The 23,471-nt window shown below is 35.0% G+C and overlaps 2 protein-coding genes and 1 pseudogene across 3 annotated transcripts; 1 reads left to right on the top strand and 2 right to left on the bottom strand.

Moving 5' to 3' along the window:
- Nucleotides 1–3,205: 3,205 nt before the first annotated feature.
- LOC145029592 (wall-associated receptor kinase 2-like) lies at nt 3,206–6,062 on the bottom strand. 2 transcript variants are annotated; one of them, XM_078978147.1, is made up of 3 exons: nt 4,997–6,062; nt 4,769–4,870; nt 3,206–4,511 (listed from the first exon to the last, which is right to left on the bottom strand). In XM_078978147.1, exons 1-3 carry the CDS (start codon nt 5,880–5,882, stop codon nt 3,457–3,459), a joined length of 2,043 nt encoding a protein of 680 aa, XP_078834273.1. In that variant the 5' UTR covers nt 5,883–6,062; the 3' UTR covers nt 3,206–3,456. The 2 variants fall into 2 exon arrangements, with proteins under 2 accessions (XP_078834273.1, XP_078834234.1); XM_078978108.1 differs by having other exon boundaries at nt 4,694–4,870; nt 4,997–6,061.
- A 2,978-nt stretch (nt 6,063–9,040) lies between these two features.
- Nucleotides 9,041–10,102, bottom strand: LOC145047794 (wall-associated receptor kinase-like 1 pseudogene; annotated as a pseudogene).
- Nucleotides 10,103–14,672: 4,570 nt separating this feature from the next.
- LOC145029691 (small ribosomal subunit protein eS6) lies at nt 14,673–16,282 on the top strand. The gene is made up of 5 exons (XM_078978199.1): nt 14,673–14,773; nt 14,864–14,928; nt 15,294–15,351; nt 15,449–15,830; nt 15,922–16,282. The coding sequence occupies exons 1-5, from the start codon at nt 14,768–14,770 to the stop codon at nt 16,158–16,160; spliced, it is 750 nt and encodes a 249-aa protein (XP_078834325.1). The 5' UTR covers nt 14,673–14,767; the 3' UTR covers nt 16,161–16,282.
- Nucleotides 16,283–23,471: the final 7,189 nt, after the last annotated feature.

Genomic DNA, 23,471 nt, shown 5'->3' on the forward strand with positions numbered 1-23,471 from the left:
ATTTTATATGTTAAAAATAAAAAAGTTATGGCATTTTAAAAAATTATACTAACAACTTAAACACATGTTTTTTGATGAATTTTGGAAGCTCAAAATCATGTTATTTTTTATTATATTTATATAATTAATATATGTAAATATATGTGTAATTTATTAACGGGGTCCCCATAGGGATTTCGGGACGGCATTGCCTACCCCCTCCCCCGCCCCCGAAATTAAAACGGGGGTTAACCTTGCCCCCGCCCTTGATTTTTTTTAAAAAAATCCCCCAAACGGGACGGGGCCCCCACGGGACTTTTTGACATCCCTATCCAGAAGCATGGATTAAACATAGTTATTTGTCCCTAGTTTGAGAGTATGGATTGGACTTAGTTAATTGTCATTAGTCCAAGAGTATGGATTAAGACTTAGTCAGTTGTCATTAATCCGGGAGTATGGATTAAGACATAGTCAGTTGTCCTTAGTCCGAGAGTATGGACAGGACATAGAATCTGTCATTAGTCCGGGAGTATGGATTTAGACATGGACCAATTGTCCCTTATCCTGGAGTATGGAATGGGCAGAATTATGGACTCGAGAACATGGATTAGATCCGGGAGTAAGAGTTAGAATTTGAGGTCCAGGGATATGGATAGTCTCATTGAGAGAATTGAAGGGGTGGGGTAAGAGTTATATATATATATATATACACACACACACACACATACAGAGAGAAAATTTTATATTTCGAATTCTAAATTATATATATATATATATATATATATATATATATATATATATATATATATATATATATATATATATTATAAGATTGTAGGATTGAAATCACTATGTACTCACCAGGTTTTTCAAACCTGGCCCACTCAGTTTTCTTTATATCACATGTAGCGGCACAAGAGTATAAATTGGTTAACATGACGAAAGATTTTGGATTATATATCAGTAGTTATAAATAACTGTTGTAAGATCTATTTTATATTGTTTATGTTTTTGTTCTGTATCGGAACATGACATCCCGAGATTTTGTTATTTAATGAAAATACATTTTCTTTACAGAAATATTTTGATAAATTCTTATCACATTTTGTTTTTGGAACAAATTCCGCAACTGTTTTCTTTAAACGATTACTTTGATTTTAAAACAAAGCATAAGCAAATCGGTTTTTTCTGACCGTGAAATTTGGGGATGTCACAGTTGATATTGCGGTTTTGATCCAATTATTGTGTTGCTATTATTGGAATGTTTTTGAATCATTATCACAAGTATGTAGCTATTATTGTAAACAAAGTACAAGTACTATTGCCTCTGGTACGCCTTAATATGGTTACAACAATGTATGTTGCTTTTATATATTATTATGGTTAACACAAAGGTATGTTACTATTGTGGTAAAAGAAATATATCCTATATTAATTCATTTGACACATGATTGATTTCACCTAACCAGAACTTTCACGTATACCCTTCACGATGGGTTTAGTGGTTGATGTGGCAACGACAACTAGACAAGAACACCATCCCGATGTTTAGTGGTTTTGGTAAATTGTTGTGCATACCACAGATCACCACCTTCAAATATATATATATATATATATATATATATATATATATATATATATATATATATATATATATATATAATTAAAAAATTAAAAAATAAGAGGGATATAGTAGTGGGTATCTCATAGGTTTAGTGGATGGATGAGGTGAGATGACACCCACCACTATAGTGGTTAGTGGTGAGGATAACGGATGACCTCATGTATTTCTTATTGTTGTGTTGTTTTATTTGAGTTGTTTCGTTGTAATTTTTTGACATCAATAAGTTAAAATGGTGATATGATAATGATAAGTTTTTGACATCTATGAGTTAAAATGGTGATATTATAATGATGGTATTGTTTTCTACATAATTTATTAAATCTTCCTTTATGTTCATATTAATTTAAAGACTAAGTTACATAAATGGTCCCTACTTTTTGGCATAATAGGCATGTTTGATCCGACTTTTGTTTTTGTTACACTGCATGATGCTGAAGTTTTTGATTATGGTTAATACGAAGAAGCTTATTACATAACAAAAATCATCTCATTATCCAAGGTGTACATTGTCTATATGAAATGTATTGTCCCTCACTTTTGTGGAAGATCCCAAACATTTGTTATACGATGTCATAAGGGTGTTTGGGAGTGCTTTTTAAAATGACTTAATACTTATTGACTAAAAAGACTTAACTCTTTAGGCAAAAATAATGATTTTTTCAAAAAGTTAGGAATGCCTGACTTTTCCAAAATGCCAATAAGAAGGTTCAAAAGCACTCCCTAACACCCCTTCTAGATCGTCTTTTGGTCTGGAAAAAACTTTTTGATAAAGGTATTGACGTACATTTTATTTTGTGTCTTGTTTGTAGAAATGAAACAGAAGATGACATTCACTTATTGGTGAAATGTGAGGTTGCTATTGGATCTTGGAATGTTATATTTAGATAGATGAAAATAGATAACATGATGGCTGATTCTATTACTGATATTATTGTGTTGCTAGATGCTTTGATGGTACATAGGATAAAAGGTTCATGACAGAATCGATTGTTATACACAAAGTGTAATCAAGGTTCAAAACACCAAAAACAATTTAAGAGGGACTAGTTTGTCAATTAATGATACGTACAATGACTTAATTAAAAGTTTAAAATAATTAAGGACTTACTATGTAATTAATATATGGTGGATAATTATCATATATTAATTAATAATTAATAGATATTTAATTATTTTAAATTGATTCTATTCTAATAAATGAAGTTTTTTTTTTGCCATATATCACTCTTATTTAATTTGTCAAATATCATTTTGAGGTTATTTTGATTTTTTTTTTCTACATGTCATTTTATGAGTTTTTCTATTTTATTAGATTTCATATAATATTTCAATGATAATTACAATAAATATAGTAATAAATTGATATCAATTTCATTAATGAAATTACATTTTAATTTCAAAATTCTCAAATTAAAACTCATTAGTTTTTTTGTTTATTTATTTAAATTATTTGTTTAAATCTAAAAGATAAAAGATTTCAATAATAATAATTCATTATTTTTGTTATTGTCTTATAAATTCAAAGTTCCCAAATATCCTTGAATTTTATATTTAATCTTTTTTTTTTTAAAATTAATCCATTTACTACATGGGTCTAAGAACTTATTTAACTAATAAATATACATTATTAAATCAAGAGTTAATGACAAACCTTTGACTATCTCCTCAATTGTATAGCCTTCAGGCCTTACAAACATTCTTTTTGGTCTCCGGGATTTAGTGGGTAAGTATAGTTGTTGTGACTCGAAATGTAATTTTTTTGTATAATTCATGATTTGAATCGTAACTCGAGTCATGATATATATAAACAACCACTATACTCTAAGACCAGTATTTAAAAGAAAATGTGCTACCTAAATACTTTGAGCTTCAATGGACAACAAAACACATCTTAGTTGCTCGAGTTCATGTTTTACTTCTTTCATTGTAGGCCTGGTCTTCCCTTCAAGATCAAGGCAGTTAATTGCTAACTTAGTAAAGCGTTTCACCACCTCCACATACACATCTCCTTTTAGTTGATCATCAAGAACTTGAACCAATAAATCACATTCCAGTAGCGAAGTGAAGTATGCAGCTGCACCTCTATAGACTGTTAGTGGTATCTCTAAAGAATGAATCTTTGTTCCCGTAAGTAACTCTAACAGAACAACTCCAAAACTATAAACATCACTTTTCTGGGTTAGTTTGCATGTACGAAAATACTCAGGATCCATATACCCGATTGTTCCTTTAACAAATGTTGATAAGTGGGTTTCACCAAGAGGAACAAATGTTGAAATCCCGAAATCAGAAACTTTTGCAGTGAACTCGTCATTCAATAGTATATTTGATGGCTTGACATCTCTATGGATAATTTGTGTGGTTGAGTGCATATATGCAAGAGCTTCAGCAGTTTCTGCAGCTACCTTGAGCCGTTTTTCAAATGTCAATATGGGATGTCTATGGATGTGGTGGCATAAGGTCTTATTGGTTATATATTCATACACAAGCAAGGGAACATGTGTCTCTAGGCAACAACCAAGGAGTTTTACGATGTTGGGATGATTAATTTGTGATAGAATGATCACCTCGTTGACAAACTGCTTGATTTGGCCTTGGTCAATTACTTTAGATTTCTTGATGGCTACCACTGTCTTATTTGCTAAAATTCCTTTGTAAACAGTACCATATCCCCCTTGGCCTATGATGTTGGTTTCATTGAAGTTGTCTGTTGCTTTCTTTAGCTCTTCTTCAGTGAAAACTTTTGCTTTGTTGAAAGGATCTTTGCATGTAAATAATGTTTTCTGTAACATGATGCCACCATTTTGCTTGAAGAAGTCCTTTCTACCCTTAACTCTTATCCTCCTTTTGGCTCCACAGTAGACAAAAATCATTACCACTACTGCACCTGCAACACCTTCAATGATACCTGCATCAAAGCTTTCAACATGAGCCCTTTGTTAGCCATCAAATGGAGATGGGTAATGCAAACCCTCGATCTCCTTTAAATGCATAATATTTTCAATTGTTGGACAGTTGTGTTTTGGGACTTTGAAGCCAGAATTATCTGGTCAAAGATAACGTACGCTGTTTGTATCATTATATAATTACCTTCAACGACTGATCTAGGTTTTGATTGTGGCTCAATATTAATAGGTGTGCATTCTCCACCTTTTTTTGCGTTACCTTGGTGACCATATGAACAAATACAATTATAACTCCCAGGTGTGTTCTTACAATATCCTTGCAAGCAGTCATTGAGCTCTGAAGATTCACATTCATTGACATCTAACAAAAAATGTGAGATAAAACAGTACTTGTCATGCATGATACCATACCATATATATATCTTGTTTAATTTGTAGACAAACATATTTAATAATATAAAAATAGGGTAGAAACTAGAAAGTATACCTTGACATCCGTTTTGGATGTAGGGGTTTCCAGTGTATCCATCAGAGCATTTGCAGCGATATCCCTTAACACCAATTTCCCCATCATAGCATTCACTGTTTTCTTGGCACATGTAGGTTACTTTATCCTTTTGAGCTTCTTCACACATTGCATCCCCTACAGACCAATCAAGCGCTACAGGGAAAGACATGTTGTTGCTCATATTGCGTAGCTCACTGAAGTTCAAGTAATACTTATCTTTTTCCACAATGAAAGCATAACCACATCTGCTACGATTCCCTACCATTGATGTCTTGTTTTCTGGGAGACTGATATCAATTCCAGCATATGTCATGCCTTGTTGAATACTAGCTTGGCAACATCCAAGGCCTAGGCATGACCCATTTCTAACAGAACCATGAAAAAAATTACAATCCAATAGACACTTCATAGCAACAGACGGGTTGTTAAGCCCAATATTGGCTTCAAGATCACAACCTACTCCTGTGAACCAGTTTTGTGTGCTTGAAAAGGGGAACCTGGATGTATTAATTGTTGTCGTTGAGCCAGAAACTGCCTTCCCCCACTCATTGTAGCATCTATATGCAATTGGTAGATTAATTCTAATAAGGTTGCCATCTATTTTTATCTCTACAACTTCTAGAGGACGAGACTGGAATCCAAACATCACCGAAAGTATGCTAGAAACGTTCAAGTGTGGAATTCCAGTTGTGGAGTTGCAGTGTATGTAGTAAGACTCATCTAGGTAGCAGCCTTCTTCAATTCCAAAAGGATAAGGTATGGAAACATTTCCACATTTGTCAGAACATGTGGGCTTACATTGTGTAGCATTCACCAACCCCATCAACAAAATCTGCAGCATCAGTACTAGTTGAGACAATTTCATGATTTTTTATAGGTGTGATTAACGTGAAAAGCTGGAGATGAACCCAAAATATGTAGCCAGACTTGTAAAATTAATAGGTACAAAATGCCTCGATTACATACTTGCTCTTTAATTAGAAAGGAATGTTTCCCTACTTTTTCTACTTTTGTATCTAGCCTTTCTCTCATCGTTATCTTCTGTGAAAGCTTTTGGCAATCGTTATCTACAATGGATCCATGAGTGAATAAAGCATACATAAACCCTCGTTTTCCAAATTAAAGCTCAACTAAATCACAGCTAGGTCTAGAACTGTTTCGTATACTTCTAGGTTCTTCTAGTATCTCGTGGTTTCATCTGTACGTATTTCCCTAAGATTCATGTGAATCCAATCAAGGAAGATAACTATGAGGACCTTTACGCAGAATCTTTTTAAGTTCAGAAAATTACAAGAAAGACCGGTTAAACTGGAAATTAATTAATATCAGTGCTTGCTTTTATCTTCATATGTGTTTAATTCTAAGATCATCTTATAAGGGTAAGGGTGTCTTTGGGATGGCTTTTTAAACATAAAAGTCATTTTTATAAAAAGGATATTTTGTAAAAGAAATTTGTGTAAAAGATGGTGTTTAAAATGTGTTTGGCTTATCTTTTACGAGTTTTAAGTGATAAAAACTAAAAATCACAAAAAGAAATTTCTATCTTTTTTCGAGCTAACTTTTCCTTCTTACTAAAAGTTGGTTTTAAAAGATCTTTTTAAATTGTCAAACAACTTTTAGTAATTTTTAATTTTTTAAAAAAGTTAAAAGTCAAAAAAATGATTAAAAAGAAATATCAAACACCCTCTAAATATGATATGTTTTTTTGTTTTTGACAGTAAGAAAAGAATTTCATTCAAAAACGGGCCAAAACACAACCGGGGAGCCATGAGCAGATCACAAGTGTGTTTCCGTTGGAGAAACCATAAAAACAGGAAGAAGATTTTTTTTTCTTTTTAATAGCGTTTAGCAAAGCAAGGACTCCATGAAACAAAATTGTAAAATTACTAAATTATCCTTAAATTTATCAAAATTTTCATAAACTGTTTTTTAACTTGTTTTATAATATAATGCTTATAACCTACATTTTAATAACCTTATTGAAAGTTACTAGTATGTGTATTAGATTGGAACTTTGGCGGTTGCTTTGGATAAGAGACACAAATCATTGATTTTATAAAGAAAAACGATGAAAAATTATGATAGGGCATCGAAGATGGTCATCAAATCATCACCAATCAAATTTAAAATATAATATATAAAGAGAGACAATTATCACCAACGAAATAATTTTTGTTGTATTCACTATTATAAACGATTCCTTTTTTCTCCTTGAAAACGTTTTGAAGAAACAATAGAAAATTGTAAGAGGCTACAGAAATATAACAAAAGAGACGATGAACGAGAAAGAGAAGACCGGGTATTTTTGTAAATATCTTTTGTCCCACTATGTTCCATCCTTTTGAGTGGGACTAAATTTTTTAAAATTTGTCCCATTTAACTTAGTCAATAAACTCTTTTGTTTTTGTTCCATCCATGCCAAACACTTTTGGAAAAAAATTGTTTCATTTAGTCCAGTTCTATTCCACTTACCAAACACTGTTTTACAGTAGGGATGAGAATTTCGCTCGAAAACCCGAACCAAATCGAAACCCGAACCGAACTGAATTAGGCCCAAATTAGCAATTCGATTCGGTTTTTGGGTATCTATATTAGGCTTATTCGGGTTTTGGGTTATTTGGTTCGGGTTACCCGATTAAGGGCTTATTCGGGCCAAATGGATCGAACCGAATTTGAAAAGTCACATTTTTTTTCCTTTGATTGATAGCTTATTCGTTCTTGTACAACCAACTAATATTCCCAAATAGTTAATTCGTGTTTGAAAAATGTTATTTTGGATATGGTTAAAAACTTAAGATTCATATTTTAATTTGGGTGTGGAATGTTTAATGTTTAACTTCTATACTTGTATATAGATTTTTGAATGTTTTGGGTGTTTAATGTGTAGTGTTAATATGTTGCTTCATAACTATATCTTAAGATTTTGGTGTTTGAATTTTACATTTTAATCAAGAATAGTTAATCCATGTTATCCGTGTTTATATTCTTAATTCACAAATTCTAACTCTTTTTGCACCTTTGGAACAATTATATATACTTTGTATTATTTTTAATTAACAAATTTGTTTCTTTAAAAGATTTGTTATGAAATCATAAAATACAAAAGTCATACAAAATACAATAGTTATAATCACATTGTAAATGTTATTTGGGTTATTCGGGTTATACAATAATAATAGGTCATTGTACATGTTATTTGGGTTATTCGGGTCGGAACCGAACCGAACTGAACCCGTATTGTTTATTTGGTTCGGTTTTCGGTTCATAAAAATACCCTTATTCGGTTCTCGGGTTATTCGAGTTCGGTTCGGTTCGGTTCTAGCCCGAATAACATCCCTACCTTACAGACACAACAAATACATATTTATTCTAGCACCTCTTCAAGACAATGTTTTTTGTTTTGTAAGTCAACCAACTATAGCTATTTACCAATTTACCCATGTATAGCTTATATCTTTCAACCGGTTCTACACAAGTTTGACCAAGTAATATTCTTATAATATTTAGATCTAGGTTGTGTTTGGCACGCTACAGTTAATTGATAAGCTAGCTTATTTTTCGAACTTTTTTATGTTGTCGTGTTTGGTAAGTGAAAAAGTGGCTTATAAGCTAGCTTTTTGAAAAACTACTTAGACTAACTTTTTAGAAGCTTTTTTAAAAAATTTCAAATACACCCCTTAATTAATTATAGAAACACATACTCTTACATGTCCTTTTATGTAATTTTATATATTTCAACTAGCTTTTCAGCTAGTTTTACCAAACGTTATATTTTATCAGCTAACTTTTCAGGTATCAGCTAGTTTTTTATTTAACAGTTAGTTTTTCAGCTAATATGTCAAACATAATCTAATATGCACCTATAAATCAAATAATTAGACTTTGGGGCCAAGATATTTGACTTTCAAATCTAGTTAATGGTGACGAATCTTTTTGGACATAAAAATTACATAGCTTAACCGATTATTTACAATGTTGATTCTTGGTAATAACCTTAATCAGTATCATTAATCACATCCGGTGGTTTGTGTAAAACTGAAAGAAGAGAAGATCTAGTCCAGCCTAAAGGCTTTCAGCTTCGATTGATGACAAAACGCATCTTAGTTTCTCAAGCTCTTGTTTTACTTCTTTCATCGTAGGTCTTGTTTTCCCTTCAAGATCAAGACAGTTAATTGCAATCTTAGCGACACATTTCACCACCTCAGCATACTCTTCTCTCTGTAATTGATCATCAAGAACTTGAACCAAAACATCGCGTTCCATTAGTGATGCAAGATATGCTGCTGCACCCTTATAAAACCTTGGCGATATCTCTAGAGAATGAATCTTTGTTCTGGTAAGTAGCTCAATGAGCACAACTCCAAAACTATAAACATCACTCTTTTCAGTTAATTTGCATGTACGAAAGTACTCAGGGTCCATATACCCTATTGTCCCTTTTACAATTGTTGATAGATGGGTTTCACCAAGAGGGACAAATCTTGAAATCCCAAAGTCAGAAACTTTGGCTGTGAACTCATCATTCAACAGTATATTTGATGGCTTGACATCTCTATGGATAATTTGGGTGGTTGAGTGCATATAAGCAAGAGCTTCGGCAGTTTCTGCAGCTATCTTTAGCCGTTTTCCAAATGTCAGCATAGCATGCGTATGTATGTGGTAGCCTAAAGTGTTATTGGTTATGTATTCATACACAAGCAATGGAACAGGTGTCTCGAGGCAACATCCAAGGAGTTTTACAATGTTCTGATGATTGATTTGGGATAGGATGATCACCTCATTTATAAACTGCTTGATTTGGCTCTGGTCAATTACTTTGGACTTCTTGATGGCAATCAACGTCTTGTTTGCTAAGATTCCTTTGAAAACAGTTCCATAACCCCCTTGGCCAATGATGTTGGCGTCATTAAAGTTGTTTGTTGCTTTCTTTAGCTCCGCTTCTGTGAAAATTTTTGCTTGGTTGATAGGATCTTTACATGTAAATAACGTTTTCTGTAACATGATACCACCATTTTGCTTGAAGAAGTCCTTTCTAGCCTTTATTAGTTTCCTCTGCTTGAGTCCCCAGTACGCAAAAATCATTGCTACAGCTGCGCCTCCAACCCCTTCACTGATACCTGCATCATCAGGGCTTTAAACATCATTCCGTGTCTAGCTACAGTTGAAATCATAATAATTTGGTCAAAAACGAAATTACTTTTATCTACAGTTGAAACCATGATAATTTGGTCAAAAAAGAAATTACTTTTTATATCATTACCTTCAATAACTGACCTATTTTCTGATTTTTGTTGGGTAGACGTGCACTTTCCACCTAGTCTGGCATTACCTAGGTGACCCTTTGGGCAAACACAAGTATAACTCCCGTTTGTGTTCTCACAATGTCCAGCCATGCAATCATTGAGTTTCGCAGATTCACACTCATTGATATCTAAAAGAAAATATAAAATGAAACGATGGTGATGGACCCGATGATACCCATGTACCCAAAATATCGTTTAATTTGTAATATAAATGCAGTGTACAGATTAAGAACCTTTACATCCGTTGGCCGTGTATGGGTTTCCCTCATATCCATGAGAGCATTTGCAGCGATATCCACTCAGACCACCTTCGCTGTGATCATAGCATACACTATTTTCTTGGCACATGTAATTTACGTTGTTCTTTCTAGCTTCTTCACAATTTGTTACCCCGACAAACCAGTCGAGCACCACTGGGAAAGACAAGTTATCTCTCATATTGCTGAGATCAATTTTGTCAAAGTAATACTTATCTTTCTCCACAATGAAAGCATAACCACACTTAAAATACTCCAATTGGTGGCCTCTCCAGGCAATGGCAAAATAAGAGGAATATGTCATGCCTTGAGGAATGGTGGTTCGGCAGCATCCATGGCCTACGCATGTCCTGTTTTGGAAATATAGAAAATCGGGACACTTTGTTGGGCAATTCATGTCCATAGCTGGGACTGCAAGCTCAAGACGGGCTCGAATGCCACAACCTACTCCGGTGAACCAGTTGAGTGTGCTTGAGAAGGGAAACCTGGGCGTTTGAACTAATACAACAGCTCCAGAAACTACCTTCCCACTACTGTTGAAGCAAGTATGCGCAATTGGGAGACTCACTCTAAGCTGGCCCTCCATTTTTATCTCTAAAACTCTTAGATTAATCGGTACTCCATAAGGAAACACCAAGCTGGAACTCTCGTGTAACCGGGGAATTTGTGTTGTCGGGTTACATTCTATGTAGTAGGACCGGTCCATATAGCAGCCCTCTTCTGTTCCAAAAGGGTAAGGTATGGTGACATTTCCACATGTTCTTTGGCAAAAAGGCTTATCAGGTGTAGCAATCACAAGTCCCATCAGCAAAATTTGCAGAATAAGTGCTACATTAGAAAACTCCATGTGTTTTAGCGGTGATTAAGATGAAGATTTGGAGATGAATCGCAAATACGTATGCATGAAGGTGGTAATATATTGGGTACACGTACGATGCCTAGTGAAGCAGATGGTCAGTTTGTTACCTATGGTTCCTAGGCTAGGGGAGAATATTTTTCCTACTTTTTTGTTTGTATCCTTTGTCATTCTATGTTTGGTTCCGGCGACCGTCTCCTTTTGAAGATCTAAGAATAAAACATATATAAATAACGGCATAACCCCTCATTTCAAAAACAAAGAATGCTGCACTAAGTCCCTTCTTGCATTATATAAGGTTCTTTCTGTACATTAATTCCTAGGATATGATGCATGTGAAGCGGAAAGAACATAGTTTTGACCACCTTTCTGGCAGAATCTTGTAAATTACAAGAACTTGTTAAATATCCTTTTATGAATTTTCAGACAAATTTCATTTTTTTTTTTTTAGAAATTAAACATCCTCCTCATTTTCCTCATAATTTTCTTCGTATCTATACGAGAAGATAGACAATAATTTAAAATATTATTAATTTTATCAAAATATAATAATTTTCAACATTTCATTTGAGTTGAAGATAAGTAGGAAGAAAAGATATAAGAATATTTAATTTTTTTTTATGACCCGTTTAGCGCTACCGGCATACTAAAAGGTTCTCGATCTATGTCTAGTTTTCAAACAAAGAAGAGTAAGATAAAACCAGAGCTAAAACATATATATATATATATATATATATATATATATATATATATATATATATTATGGTTCCAATCATGTATATATCAGCCATTAAGCAAATATCGAACACAAATTAAAAACTAAATTAATTACAAACCAAAATTATCCAATATTTACCTAACATGAACCCCTGTCAATTGTCAATCGGGGACCAAAAGCATAGACATCGTAGGTGGTTAGTGCACTACTAGAAAAATGTGGACCGGGGGTTCCAACAAAATTTTACTAGGAAAAAAATGTGTTGGTATATTTTTCTACACATCACCGAGGAATTCAGAGAGAATAAGTCGGAGATGAGAGGATTCTAACACACTAAATTTCTTGAAATAGGAGTTGTTGGCAAAGAGAGAACAAGTTGCAAGTGGATAAAATAAATTTATAAACAAAATGATGGCGCTTACAAGAGAAACTGATACCGGTGCACACACCCATCTATATTATGAAGTCTTCAACTTTTGTCAAACGTAGTAACTTAGTTAAAATATTTGTTACTACATCTCGTGTAAGTGCCACACAGTTTTATACATGTCTATGCATGTTAGAGTCTCAGTGTGGCCTTGTCTCCATAATGGCGTTTTAAGAAAGTACATCAAGAACTCCAAATATATCTAACATTGTCTCAAAGTCGACGCCGAGTTCCCTTGAGGCTCATCACATCCTTATATCCTCAACAAGCCTCCATCTCTAGGGGAGTGTTAGAGCATTTCATATTGGCGTGACATCAATCTATAAGTGTCTATATGTGATGAAGTCTCCATTGATCTCTCCATGAGGGCTCTTTTTGAGAGTAAATCAATGATTTCATGTATGTTGTGGATAATATGACATTGAATGTTGATGTGCTTTGTCTGACTAGAAGGATAAGTTCAAAAATATTTCATACATATGGCATGTTTGGCAACATCTCAAAATTTCCAATATCAAAACATCAAAGATATTAATTATACAATTAAAGCACAAAGTTTGGCAAGCTCTTGAAAAGTAATGAAATGGAGACAAGAAATGAATGATTCAAAGAGTGCATAATTTACTTACACAGTGCATAAGTTGTGCAACTTGTGCAAGTAACTGAAGAAGACCAAAAGTAGAATAAATAAAAGACATAATGGATGTTATATATGCTAGTTAAGAGTGTTGGTAACTAAGGGTGAGCACCGAAACATGGAATCCAGTTTCTAGAACCATGACCACCTCATGGTTCTGGAACCGAAACCGCAATTCCGTTTTTGGTTCCTAAAGTTTTGTGTATTTCACTCGATCACAAGTCGAAGATGTTCACTGTGATGGGGGTACTTATTTTTTTTCCTTCCGAAGATAACGAAATGCATAGGGGGCCATCCTTTTTTTTGTAACATGCTCCTTAGATTTACAGATTTACAGATTTACAAATTCACAAGACCTTAGACCATACTTAGGTAACTAAAAAAGAAAAAGATTGATTGATAAATACGACAAGGAGATGGAGATGACATAATGTTTACGAATAAGTATGTAAGACTTGGCTTACATGTTAACCTCAAGCAAGAAGAAGTTATAAAGTTAACCCTACTGAATGGTGGCGAGGGAATAGAGGTATAAGAGTTAGAAGATAACATTGTGCAAAGGGTATGAGAACACAAGACATTGTTGTCCTTTTTTTTCTTTTTCTTCGCATCAGAAGTAGCTATAACTTAGCAGTTTAATTTTACTTGGATCAAACATGGCAATGAATGTCAGTATGCTCTTCAGGCCTTACTTCTTGATAATTGATCTACATTTTCAACCGATGGAAATCGTTCAAGAAAGTTATAGCTCTAATATGTTGCATTTAAGGGGTTATATGTTGAGTAATGTCTTAGATGTTAATTAATATGCCAACTAAGTAAGCAGTTACTATAAGATGTGATTTTAATAAAACTTATGATATTATGTATACAAAAGCCTTCAAATCAAGTAATATTATGGGTAAATTACACAGATAGTCATTGTGGTTTAAGGTAATCTGCACGTTTAGTCCCTAAGATTTTTATATTTTTTTAATTCGGACGGTCTCTATTATGTTTTTTTGTTATGTCGTGGGCCTAATTAACTTGTAATAATATAAATATACAAAAATAAATAAATCAAAAAAGAAATAAGTAAGGACAATATAGTCATTTCAGGTTTAGTAAGGACCAAAGACGTAATAAAAAAACATAATAGGAACCGTCCGAATTAAAAAAAATAATTAAAAAATAAATTTAAAGACTAACCGTGTAGATTACCAAAAACCACGTAGACCATTCATGTAATTTACACTAATATTAATGGGAGATGATTTGTACACAATAATTTTTCTCCATGCATAACAATTGGTACTTTAAAATATTATAGTGTACAACTCAATAATAGTGTATATATTAAAAATTTGTTATGCACTAATAACTTCTCAGTATTAATAGGTGATATTAACTTACTTTAGATTTAAATGGTATGCACTATTTGGTATACGAAGCGAGAAAAAAAAAAGTAAAAAAGTAAAATAAAATATAGGACTATTTACGTGTATCGTTAAAGAGGAACCCTAGCGAAGCAGCCCTTTGTTCCAACGCCGCATAATCAAGAGCGGGAGAGAAGATGAAGGTTTGAAACTCTACACAAATCTAATTATTAAATTTCTTCAAATTACAATCCTTCATGCGATTCTCACTGTTTTCGTCTGCGTTTTTATAGTTTAATATCGCCAATCCCACCACCGGGTGTCAGAAGAAACTCGAGATTGATGATGATCAAAAACTGTAAGTTTAATATGTTTTTCATTAGTATTAGAGATTTCGATTTTTCAACTTGTTGGGATTTTTTTCAAGTTCAGCAGAAATCTAGGGTTAATATTTGCAATGTATATCATTTTTTAGTGATTCTGTTGATATGGATAGTTTTTCGAAGCTAATTTTACCATGAATCTTCTGATTGAATCGTACCAAATGCCTTTTGTTTTTTCTATCCCTGTCTCGGTTTTTGTGGTATTCGGATTGTTGAAGTGATTAATGGTATTCGGATTGTTGAAGTGATTAATGTTGTACTTCGCTTGCTATTATCCATTGATTTATTTTCCTATCGAATTAGCTTTTCTAAACTTCTATCTCCTTCTTCTTTTTCCAAGCCGTGCATTCTACGACAAGAGGATCTCACAGGAAGTTAACGGAGATGCTCTTGGGGAGGTACATTGTCTTCCCCTTTCTCCATTAACATTATCCCATCAGATTCTCTTACAGTTCACATCTTCATGTCAAAAAAACTTCTTTTCAATGTTCATAGGAATTCAAAGGCTATGTTTTCAAAATCATGGGAGGATGCGACAAACAAGGATTCCCAATGAAACAAGGAGTTTTAACTCCTGGCAGAGTTCGCCTTCTTCTTGTGAGAGGAACACCCTGCTTTCGTGGGTATGGAAGGAGGAATGGAGAAAGGAGAAGAAAGTCTGTACGTGGTTGTATAGTGAGCCAAGATCTTTCTGTTTTGAATCTTGTCATTGTCAAGAAGGGTGACAATGATCTTCCTGGATTAACCGATGTTGAAAAACCTAGAATGAGAGGTCCAAAAAGGGCATCAAAAATCCGTAAACTTTTCAATCTTTCAAAAGAAGATGATGTTAGGAAGTATGTCAATACATACAGAAGAACATTCACAAACAAATCTGGTAAGCGACTAAGTTCTTCCTTCTGTTACTTTTTTTCGTTTGGATGAAAAGAAAAGGTAAAGGGGTGATGTTTGCCATGTTATGAGTGCAGGAAAGGAGGTTAGTAAAGCACCAAAGATACAGAGATTGGTGACTCCATTGACATTGCAAAGGAAACGAGCAAGAATTGCAGACAAAAAGAAGAGAATTGCAAAAGCAAAATCTGAGGCAGCTGAATACCAGAAACTTCTTGCTTCCAGATTGAAGGAGCAGAGAGAGAAGCGTAGTGAGAGCTTAGCAAAGAAGAGATCCAGGCTTTCTGCTGCATCTAAACCTTCTGTTGCAGCATAGGTTAAGGTTTGTGATTTTGATAACATCATTTGTTATGAAGCAGTTTTGAGTGACAAGTTTATTTGTTTTTTTTATTGAGATGATTGAATCCAATATTATTTTTGGAATTGGATTTTACATTACGTCTGTTCATTTCATCTTATTTGATGTCTTTGATGGGTTTTAGGTAAAACAAATAAACTAGAAAAACAATTCCTAAGTTCACATGAAACCTACTTTGGATCTATGTTTTATCTATTGAACATACAACTTTGAATTGCAAAACAAGAACCCTAGAGGAGAGAGGCTATAATCGAATTCTACAAACTAGGGTTTAGTAATTACATACCTTTCAATTGTTATAGTAAACAATTGATGATTCCCTTGATCTTGATCTTGATCTTCTTGGAAGCTTAGCACCACAAGTGTAATGCCTCTAATGGAATCACACCCAAACTAGCAAGAAGGAAATTAGAGGAGAGAGGGAAGAGGGAGTATGCAAAATTTCGGCCCTTAGGGTTTCATCCAAAGAAAAGAGTGACCAAAACATGAACCAGGAGGCTCCTTATATAGCTAAGGGATCTAGGGTTTAGGAAAACCCTAGTTATCCTTTGCTTAGGGCCTAAAGAAACCCAAGGGCCTTATCCAAGCCCCTATGGACGAAATTATTAGGGTTTCCCCTAAAGATTTCGTCCACCCTTATCCAAGGGGGTTCTAGAGCCTTCCACTCAACTATTAGATAATTGCAAACTAGTCCCTGCACCTTATAATTAATTCTTTTAACCCCGAAATTAATTCTAATTAATTTCTGGCTAACAACTAATTAAACCAAATGATTTCTTATTAATATATTAATCTTTTAACATATTAATAAAATCATTTATATTAATTTATTAATCTTATAATAAATTAATATCTCTCCTTTCATAATTTCCTTGTTCGGTTGTTAGGTTTGAGGGCAACCCAAAAGGACTGTGCTGCTATCAATTCAAGTACATACCAATTATAGTTATGGGCTTAGACACCTAATCCAACAGTCTCCCACTTGGATAAGTCTATAACTATAATTGCTAGTATGCCTTCTAAATTTGACCAGCAAATTGTAGCTTCCAAAAAGTTGTTGTCGAACTCTGACCCAGTCAGTTACGTGTCCTAAGATAAGTGATCATATAATCCTCCGTTCTGCTAGATATCCCTATATAAAAGACATGGAATGCAATCAACCTCTTTGTCCATAATCTATGTTTCCCGATTCCTGATTAGTGATGATGTAGGACTTCTAATTGAACACATTAATTTACTCCTGGCTGGGCCCAGCACATAAGTCAACACCAAATCATCGAGGGGCCCACAGATATCGCTTTTTCCCATTAAGGAAAAAGGAACGAATAAACATTGACTCATATGCTTGTATCTTTTACTCATCAAACCATACATGATAACACGTTTTATAACACCAAGTTACTGATGCGTTTTCGTATTACCAATGCATAACCGACTTGCAAATTACAACTCATATATCTCTGTTTCAAGATTATAAGATATTATCGTCTCAGTATTACTCGTGATGAATTCCATGAAGTAATACTCTGAGCGAGGGTTTATCCAATACTCAAATCTCAATTTCTGAGTACTCATGAACGTTGCAGCAAAATCTATTGCCATGTCTATCCTTAGACAATCTACAATCCAGTTCATGACAGTCTTGATTCACTACTTACTTCCAAAAGTACGAGCGACTGTAGAGTTTGAATAATCTTATTATTCGGGAAGTAAAACATGCAAAAATGAAACACAATAATAAACAATTGACAAAAGGTAGAACCCAAACTTATAAATAATACTTTATTATTTAATCACCAAAAGTCAATTACATTTACTTTGTTACAAGTTTCAGAACAAAACTAATCTAACTACTAAAACTAATATCATTTTTCAGTCCTATGCTCCGAGCATGCTGAATATGCTTTGCCCTACTCAGACCCTTTGTGAGGGGATCTGTTGGGTTATCTTCAGATGACACCCTCTTCACTATAAGATGGCCTTCTTCTACTCTATGTCTAATGAAATGGTACTTTCTGTCGATATGTCTGGTTTTACCATGATCTCTCGGTTCCTTTGTCAAGACAACCGCTCCTTCATTATCGCAGAACAGTTCCATAGGCTCCTGGATGGTTGGAACAACTCCGAGATCCCCGATGAAGTTCCTCAACCAAGCTGCTTCTTTCGACGCTTCACTTGCTGCTATGTACTCTGATTCACAAGTAGAATCAGCCACCGTATCTTGCTTGGAACTCTTCCAAGTAACTGCTCCTTCATTTAATAAGAATACCCAGCCTGACTGAGAACGGAAGTTATCTCTATCCGTCTGAAAGCTGGCATCACTGTAACCATCTACTCTCAAAGTATCATTGCCGCCAAGTACAAGGACCCAGTCCTTCGTTCTTCGCAAATACTTGAGTATATTTTTCACGGCTATCCAATGAGCTCTACCTGGGTTTCCCTGATAGCGACTGACCATGCTCAAAGCAAATGCCACATCAGGACGAGTACATGTCATAGCGTACATGATCGATCCGACAGCGGAAGCATAAGGTACACGACTCATGTCATCTATTTCCTCATCTGTACTCGGGCATTGAGTCTTACTCAATTTGGTATTGCTCTGGATAGGTAGCTCTCCCTTCTTGGAATTTTCCATACTAAACCTCTTTAGTACCTTATCCAAGTATGTGCTCTGACTAAGTCCAATTAGTCTCTTCTTTCTATCTCTCAATATTCTAATCCCAAGAATATAGGCGGCTTCTCCTAGGTCTTTCATGGCAAAACACTTTCCAAGCCAAGACTTAACTTCATTCAAGGTTGGAACGTCGTTACCAATGAGTAATATGTCATCGACATATAACACCAGAAAAGTTACTATACTCCCACTAGCCTTGATATACACGCAAAACTCATCTTCACTTCTAGAGAAACCAAACTCTTTGACTTTCTCATGGAAGCAAAGATTCCAGCTGTGAGATGCTTGTTTCAATCCATAAATGGATTTCTCAAGCTTGCATACCCTATTGGGAAACTTTGCATCAACAAAACCCTCTGGCTGACTCATGTAAACATCCTCAGCCAACTTCCCGTTAAGGAAGACAGTCTTGACATCCATTTGCCAGATTTCATAGTCATGAAAGGCAGCTATGGCGAGCAATATCCTAATAGACTTAATCTTAGCCACCGGCGAAAAAGTCTCATCATAGTCAACCCCTGGGGTTTGAGTGAAACCTTTTGCAACCAGTCGAGCCTTGAACGTATGCACATTCCCATCCATGTCTGTCTTCTTGAAGATCCATTTGCACCCAACTGTCTTCCGACCTGGTGCACTATCAACCAAATTCCAAACTTGGTTGTCATACATGGACTTAATCTCGCTGTCCATTGCTTCTTTCCACTTGGAAGCCTCTGGGCCTGCCATTGCTTCCTTATAAGTGACTGGTTCATCTAAGTTTACCAGTGTTCTGTCACTTATGAATGTGTCACCATCTGAAGTAATATGAAAACCATACAACTCAGGTGGCACACTCACCCTAGTGGATCTCCGAAGTGGTAATGATTTATCAACCGGTTCAACAGGGACTGTTTCCTCTGGTTGAGTGCTAGTGTCATCTAAGGTTCCTTCATTGGCTGACTCTTGAATCTCTTCAAGGTCAATGGTACTCCCACTGTCCTTTTTGAATATGAGCTCTCTTTCCAGAAAGACTCCTCTTCGAGCTACAAACACCACGTTTTCACTAGGTCTGTAGAACAAATATCCAAAAGACTGCTTTAGGTAACCAATGAAAACACATTTCTCACTTCTAGCTGCTAGCTTGTCGTGAGTCTCTCGTCTTACGAAAGCTTCACAACCCCAGACTTTAATATGTGCTAACGATGAAACTTTCCCTGTCCACATTTCGTGAGGTGTTTTGGCAACCTTTTTTGTAGGGACAAGATTGAGGATGTGGGAGGCTGTCTCTAAGGCATACCCCCAGAAGTGAATAGGAAGCGAGGCACGACTCATCATAGAACGAACCATGTCTAGCAAGGTTCGATTACGCCTCTCAACTACACCATTTAACTGTGGTGTCTTAGGAGGGGTCAATTGTGAGACTATCCCACATTCTTTCAGATAGTCGTTGAACTCGGTACTAAGATACTTCCCGCCTCTATCGGATCTAAGTATCTTGATCTTTCTGCCCAATTGATTTTCGACTTCATGCTTAAACTCTTTGAACTTTTCAAAGGTTTCTGACTTATGTTTGATCAAGTAGATGTAACCATATCTGCTATAATCGTCAGTGAAAGTCACATAGAATCGATTAGCATCCCTTGTGGTTGATTTGAAGGGCCCACACACATCTGTGTGTATGAGATCCAACAGACCTTCACCTCTTTCACAAGACCCTGTGAATGGTGATTTTGTCATCTTTCCCAAAAGACAAGATTCACACATATCATCTGATTTTAGGTCAAATGATTCCAACACTCCATCCTTTTGGAGTTGGGCTATGCGTTTCTTGTTAATGTGTCCAAGACGACAATGCCACAAGCATGCCTTGTCTACACTATTAGACAAATTAATATTAAGTACACTATTTCCTAAGCTATCAACACAAGTCACTGTTTCATACACACCATCACAATGTAAAGCTTCAAACACAAAAACACCATTCTTATAAACAGAAATTGAACCATTCAAATCATTAAAAGAATATTTAAAACCTTGTCTGAACAATGCATGAAATGAAATAATGTTTCTCGTCATCTCGGACGAATAACAACAATTTATTAAGTCTAATCTAACATCATTACTAAGCAATAATTGATAAACTCCGATCTTGGTCACTGGTGAAGACTTTCTGTTCCCCATGATCAAGTTTATCCTCCCATGCTCTATCTCCTCACTTTCCTTTAGCCCCTGCAAATCAGAACAGATATGAAAACCACATCCTGTATCAAGGACCCATGAACGAGAAGATAATGAGTTATTAGCAGAAATAGTGTAAATACCTGCCGAGGATGGCTTCACTTTGCCATCCTTGATATCTTGCAGATATTGTGGGCAAGATCTCTTCCAATGCCCCTTTTGATTGCAGTAAAAGCAAGTGGCCTCTTTTAGATCAGAAACATGGGGAGTGGAACCATTGGGCTTAGCCTTCGAGCCATTACTAGATGACACAGCTTGAGCCTTGCTCTTCCAGTTTTGCTTGGGAGGACCTTTCCTCTTCTTCCCCTTACCCTGTCCAATGGCCAAGACAGGGGCACTTGCAGGTGTGGAGGGTATACTTTTACCCTTCATCCCTGTCTCAGCTGTCTGCAACAAGTTGTGCAATTGGGCCAAGGTCTGCTCAGTGTTGTTCAAATGGTAAGTTAAGATAAACTGACCATAACAATCAGGCAACGAGTTCAAGACCATGTCAATGGCCAATTCCTCATCGAAGTGAATGTTGAGCTTGACCAAACGCTCTATGTAGCGTTGCATTCTTTGCACATGAGATACAACCGATTCCCCCTCTTTCATCTTGCAAGCCATGAGTGACTTGACCACCTCAAACTTTTCTTGACGGGCTCGCTTATGGTACTTTTCCATAAGGTCCTTGTTCATCTCAAAGGGCCAGTAGTCCTCATAGTACCTCTGCAATTTTGGGGACATGGTTGCAACCATGATGCATGCCACTTTGGTAGCATCATCATAGTGTTTCTTGTAGGCGACATACTCTTTGGGAGTAGCTTTTGACTCATCAAGTTCTTTGAGCTCCTTTTCAAGGACATACTCTTTGTCCTCAAATCTAAGCGCCATCTTGATGTTACGCATCCAATCGTTATAGTTGGAGCCATCCATAACAACTTTGGAGCAGATGTTTAGTAGAGAGAAGTTGTGGCTGGAGGATGATGAAGCAGAAGTGTTTCCGAGAGTAGACATCTGAAAAGAAAGATAGTTTTAGTTAGATTCCAAGACACCTCAATATAATAACCCAAAGATATCATATCAAGGTTAAGACCCAACTATGACGATTTACAACTTAGAAATGGGATGCCGAGATCCAAGTTCAAATCTCATAAAGGTAGGTGAATGACGATTCACCAATTCCACCATTAGACAAAATAAACGAAGTGAAATTCCTAATTCTTTTGAGATACATTAAAACTATTTAATGGCATGTTTTAATCTCGGATTATGCTATACTATTTGTGACTGGGATACCGAGGATCACAAACTAGATGTGAATAACCATGCAAATGTGCTTGGTAACCTTATTGTCTTTATCATTAACTATTGATGTGCCGGTAAACCACACACGCTCCATCAAAATGATAATTATAAGATACCCATTACTACTCTTTATTAGTGCCTTTTAGTGTGCCGGTTAACCACACACGCTCCACTAACGATCAATAAAGCATAATGTGCAATTTCATGGATTAGCATACTTTTCACATTTTTCCTAAAGTAACTAGAGTTGGGATTTTTGAAAAATAGTGTTCTAGTACTTTCTTTAATAGCATTATACTTTTAATGAGGAGTAGTTGTCCTATCAAATCCGTTCCGCTAACGACCCTCCACTAATCAAGGAAGCGGTGGGTGAGAGTGGACACCCATTCAACTACCATTTTATAGGCAATTTCCTTATACCCCCTTATAGACTAGCTTCGTGAATGAGGCATACTAGCGATTTGACTGACCATATTCTTATACATATATAATGTTTAACTTTTAATTATAATATATATATAAGGTGTGTTTTAAAACATTTTAAAACTCCAAGAGTTTATATAAATTTTCGAAATTTAAACTATTAAATTTTAAATTTAAATAAACCAATCAATTAGATTTAATATTTATCTATTAATTAACTTTTAATTAATTTATTAAATCTTGTAAGGATTATCTAATCAAATTAATCAATTAATTTAATCCTAATCCTTATCCCTCTAAATTTCGAAAATTAAGGATAAAGGATAATTATCCAATTAATCTAATCAAGTAATAATTATCCAAAACAAGAAACCCTAAAATCTCTAGCATATTTCGAAATTCACAAGGGAGGAGGCTAGGGTTTTCAAAAACCCTAACCCTAATTTCGATTAGGGTTATTTGGAGGCTAGGGTTTTCAAAAAAAACTTTTGATCCATAACCCAAAAAATCGAAAAATGGCCTTTAGGGTTTAATAGCTATAAACCCTAATTTGCAATTCAACAATTATGACAATTCAATTTAAAACAAATAATGGCTCTGATACCACTGATGGGTTTTAGGTAAAACAAATAAACTAGAAAAACAATTCCTAAGTTCACATGCAA

This window comes from Lactuca saligna, chromosome 1 (assembly GCF_052625555.1).
Source record: "Lactuca saligna cultivar CGN05327 chromosome 1, ASM5262555v1, whole genome shotgun sequence".
Lineage (NCBI taxonomy): Eukaryota > Viridiplantae > Streptophyta > Magnoliopsida > Asterales > Asteraceae > Lactuca > Lactuca saligna.